This window comes from Etheostoma spectabile, chromosome 18 (genome assembly GCF_008692095.1).
Source record: "Etheostoma spectabile isolate EspeVRDwgs_2016 chromosome 18, UIUC_Espe_1.0, whole genome shotgun sequence".
Lineage (NCBI taxonomy): Eukaryota > Metazoa > Chordata > Actinopteri > Perciformes > Percidae > Etheostoma > Etheostoma spectabile.
Genome location: NC_045750.1, coordinates 16,822,257 through 16,827,108, shown reverse-complemented (window position 1 = coordinate 16,827,108; position 4,852 = coordinate 16,822,257). Strand labels below are relative to the sequence as shown.

The 4,852-nt window shown below is 40.0% G+C and overlaps 1 protein-coding gene across 6 annotated transcripts in view; it reads right to left on the bottom strand.

The window, feature by feature from the left end:
• Positions 1 to 4,852, bottom strand: part of mdga2a (MAM domain containing glycosylphosphatidylinositol anchor 2a) — a 180,581-nt gene that overhangs the window by 87,105 nt on the left and 88,624 nt on the right. For 4 of the 6 annotated variants that reach the window (XM_032542933.1, XM_032542935.1, XM_032542934.1 and 1 more), the window contains 2 exons: positions 3,330 to 3,465; positions 2,797 to 3,066 (listed from right to left, as the gene is read on the bottom strand). In XM_032542933.1, the coding sequence (XP_032398824.1) occupies positions 2,797 to 3,066; positions 3,330 to 3,465 (406 nt within the window). The remainder of the gene's footprint in view (positions 1 to 2,796; positions 3,067 to 3,329; positions 3,466 to 4,852) is intronic. The other 2 variants (XM_032542936.1, XM_032542939.1) reach the window with 1 other exon arrangement.

Genomic DNA, 4,852 nt, shown 5'->3' with positions numbered 1-4,852 from the left:
ATTATGAACCTGAAAATGAGCACAATATGGGCGCTTTAAGCATCTCCAAATGTAGTTTTAGACTGCCTATAGATGTCTTTGTTTTAGTTTGTTTTGACTACAAATTCACAATAAGAAGTGATGTGTATGTATGTGATGAAATATTTAGTTAATTTACTCAGGACACGATTTCGTGCTCTTGAATTCTCTAACTAACAGCTATATTCTTACACAAATGTTGTTGTTTTTTAAAGATCTAACAGTTCAGGATAGGTTTTGGTAGTAGAGCCAAAATGGTTAAAGCCTGCTACAGAATTGAATCCTTGTTTTGTTATAAAGTACAGACAATGCTCTGCAGCTTTAAATGTTACACATTACTGAGTGTGTATTTAAACATTTGATATACTTAAGGAAGGTGGTGGATTTTTTGTGATGATATTTCATTTAAGATCCCCTATGAGAACCATTGTCAGCTCCAGACGTATAACACATCAATGACAGTGTGATATTTATTGCAGCGATTGCCTGCAGTGAGTGTTCTCTGACTTACTTGCTGCCATAGGACACCTGACACCTTCTCTTTGATGTAAACCTCTCAATTCCTAAGTCCTCAAATATATGGGCACTTTCACAATGCAGAAAAGGTTTTTAGGTGTCAGGGGGGCCATCAGAAATGATTTGTTGATGATTTGATTTTCATCCCAGGGAGTATATGGCTGCATAAAACAAAACAGGCTGAGCACGCAGGCACCCTGATGATGGAGCTGTGACATAATCTCTTGGATAAAAGGACAAAACTCTGGGAGAAACTTTCCGAGCCAATCTGCTAAACTCCGATTCATAAGGTATTCTGTGTGTGTGTGTGATGTTTTTGTGAAAGTTAAAATTCATATTTGTTTTGTTTGTAAGGCTTTCACTAATTAATGCATGACTTTTAGCCAACTGCAAGAAGTTCCTGCAATTTCCCATTCAGGGTGTTGGGATCCTCTGTTATGTCACAGATGAAAGCCTAGTCACACACCACCTTTAATCCTCAAGCTTTGTAATAGCAGTCAATTTAAGAGTGTGAAAGTCGATTTCCTCATGCATCATGTCACATCTGAGCAGGTCTTATATCAAAACAGTTTTTTTTTCTTCACAGAGGATACAATTGCCTACCTATCTGAGTATTAACCTTCAAAGTATTTGTTTAGCATCACTGTACATACAAAGTGTGTCTGTTGATGGATAAAAGTCCCCTTCACCTTCTGTGAATCCCCAGTGATAGGGAACTGCCAATATGACAAGCATGCAGAAAGTGGTACTTTGAGAACGGTCATTTCAGTAATGAGCTACAGGAAGACCCCATGCTCTTCTGCCTCCTGTGTCAGGTGAAAAGCACCTTGGGAAAACAAAAATATTTTCCTTATAATCACCAATCAGGCAGCAATGGCCCTCGCCATAACTGCTTTTGTTAAATTTGTGTTAACCACTCTTTGAATCAGTGTATTTTAAGTAATGGTTTCCAACCACCATGGTAATGGTTGCCACCAGCGTCCTTAGTTGCAGCAAAAAAAGAATTTACACAACAACTGAGGCTCTTTGCATATTGCATACAGTATATCTAACCTATACTTTAGTATACATCCTAGTGTTCTCAGACAAGACATTAAATCTTAATATTAATCATATTAATAAATACAGTGGCCTAAAATCTATTAATGAACCAATAATTGATACAATTGTAGAAACACATAGAGCTCACAATTGATCGTACCCCAAAAAGTTCAACAGATTGGCCTACCTTATCAGATGTCTCGATTGTGTCACTATAATCCAAAAACCTTTAGACCGTTCTTTAGTCCCCCAGATGTGTGTTGTTAAGCAAATGAGCTAATGAGACAAGCGTGTAGCTAGGTTACAGCAGCCAAACTCATGGCTGACGCATCTTCTTGAGCTGTCACTGATTGAGACACAGGAAGTTCTCCAAAACACTATTAGGTCTGTAAACATTAAACATCACAAAATTCCCATTAATTCAACAGACGGACAGAACGAAAAAGAAAAAGTGATACAGCCTGTGATTCTTATCCGATTACTCAATTAATCGATGGAATAATCAGGCAAAATACTTAATTATTAAAATAATTGATAGCTGCAGACATAGGAGAAACGGCGCTGTACAGAGGAACGGTGCCTCTCTAAAATAGCCTTGGGAAGGAACTTGTTTTGGTAAAACATGTGACCGTTCCACAGTTGTTTTAGTCATGCAGCAGAAAACTCAGATTGGACAGATAGTCTAGCTAGCTGTGTGGATTTACTGAGCAGGGATCAGAGAAAAGGTTAACCATAGTCCTCATAAATGGACCGGAGTTTAAAATGCCAACACAAAGGACGCCCAAAGCAAAAGATATCCAACCTAAATGAGTCTGGCGGAATTTCCGTTGGCAATGCGGCAATCCCAGAAGTGGAACGTTGAGGATATAGACTACTTCAGCAGCGGTTTGATTCTATGAATGTCCCCAAGGAGTATTTCTCTTTGGTTGTTGCAGCCAGCAGGAGCTAGCTAAAGGTGATGGGGCAGACAGTGGTGACAACTCCACTCTCATTAAGTGACATTATAATAAGTAAAACGTGTCAAGATTTCACTGATGAACACTAGAATGATGAAATAACACAGATTTAGGTGTTGCGCTTAATCACATTATTCCACTTTTTAGTTATTTAATTTATTTTACTATTTATTCATTGGCTTATGTCATAATGTCTTCTTTATTTATGTTATGCTGAACGTTTCAAGTGCTCCATATATCTGGCCATGCAGTCATGTGTTCTCACCTCGCACCACAATGGTGGTGGACTTCTTGGCCGGGTTTCCGACATTGTTGCTGGCCACGCAGCTGTAGACCCCCGCCTCATCTGAGGTGATGGCTGGAAGTGTGAGCGTGCCCCCTTTCACCACGCTCCTTTGTGGCAGGCTGTCATTAGTGCTGACCCAGGTGAGAAGGGGAGGAGGCTCTCCACCTGTGGTGATGCACACCAAGGACACCGTCTGGCCAGGATTCACCACAATAGGATCCTCCACCAACAGCTTGATGGATGGGGAGGCTGTGGACAAAGAGCGCATGGAGTCTTAGGAAGACTGGCGGAAGATGGACAACTTTGGCAGTTAGGACAGTTATGTCAGTTCACTTCATCGGTCGGTTTCCATGTCTCTCCTACTATATTCATTAAGACACTTTTGTAGAATTTAGCTGGTTTCATGTCGCAATCTACTCAATAATATCAAAATCCCTGCATGATTCAAGAGTCATGTTGGGTATAATATGATTATAAAATGATTACACAGGAAAGTTAAAACTCTTAAGTACCTGTCTTATTGGTGAGTCTGAAGATAACACTGCGGTCAGGGATCCCACACACATTTCTGACGGAGGCGATGCAGCTGTAGTTGGCGTAGTCCTGAGGGCGCAGGTTCTTCAGCTTCAAAATCTTCGTTTCCCCCTGCAGCTCAGACCAAACCAACACTGGTATGCAAATGTGTGCAAAGATATCAACATAATCAAGTAAAAGAAATGCAGAAAACTAGGTACTGGGACAATGACTCAATTGGCCTCGGAAAGGCCAAACAGCTCCAAAGAAAGGTCAAAGAGATGAATATGTATACAGTTTTAATGAAGCCCAAAATGAAAAGAAAAGCTAGCAGAGTTCAAGAATATTACTTCAAAATCACCATAAAAAAAAAAAATGGTGGTAGTTTAAAATGAAATAAATGTGTCAACTTAATACCACAACATGGATTACTTTCCAGTCAATGGCCCTGCAGTATTTTCACCATTCAGCCACAGCAATATGGATGGGCTCAGCAGGGGATCCTTCCACAGAAACGGCTATCTCACTTCTAATGTGTTTTTGATTCTCGCTGGGCCTGTCAACCATAGGTCCTGCCCAAAAGGCTACGATAAGAATGTGAACCTTTGATCTGGCTGACTCCAATGTGTGTGTGTGTGTGTATTGGTGTGTGTTGGTTTAGAAGGGGAGGCGGCAGATTAAAACATGACTCAGACACACTCTGCGGCAGTCCACAAAACATGCCAATATATCACGTCCTTCATATCCAATGAGACGCATGGATAATTTAATTGTATTAGCCTAGCCATGGACTCCAAATACTTCTTCTTTTCTTTTTCATCTCCTCTGCTTCCGAGCAGATATCAGGAGATGAGGTCTGCGGTATTCAGAGTGCAAGTTTTCCTTACATCAGGGGGAGGCGGATGGGAAGGAAAATCTATTTGCAAAATGCACGGGGCAGCAAAAGCAATGGAAAGGACAAACACATTAAACCGAATTGGAATGGGGGATTGATGGCCGTATCGATGGAAAGAATGAAAGTTAAAGTACACAAGAGCTCCGAGGACGGGTCATAAAGGGAAAAGAAATTATGAAGGAGGGCAGTGTCACTGTCAGGTGAAATTCTCCTGTTTGGTTTTGACATTTCATTACACATTTGAGGGATTAAATGCTTGTCTTCTAGAACATATACAGTGCTGCTCATGAGTATAGGAACCCCTGCTTAATTTGACTAAATCTTTTTGAAATTGATCTTAATGCCTTTAAAACTGAATTAAAAAATGTGAAAAAAACGACCTTTAAGGAAACCAATTTTCCTTGTGAATGAATAATGTATCCTATATAAATAAATGGTCTTCCTTAAAATACAGGGGGCATGAGTATAGACATCCCTATGTTAAATTCCCATAGAAGCAGGCAGATTTTTATTTTTTAAAGGCCAGTTATTTCATGGATTCAAGATACAATGCATCCTGATAAAGTTCCCTTGGCCTTTGGAATTAAAATAGCTAATAGATATATCTTATGGAAAGTACCCCATGCC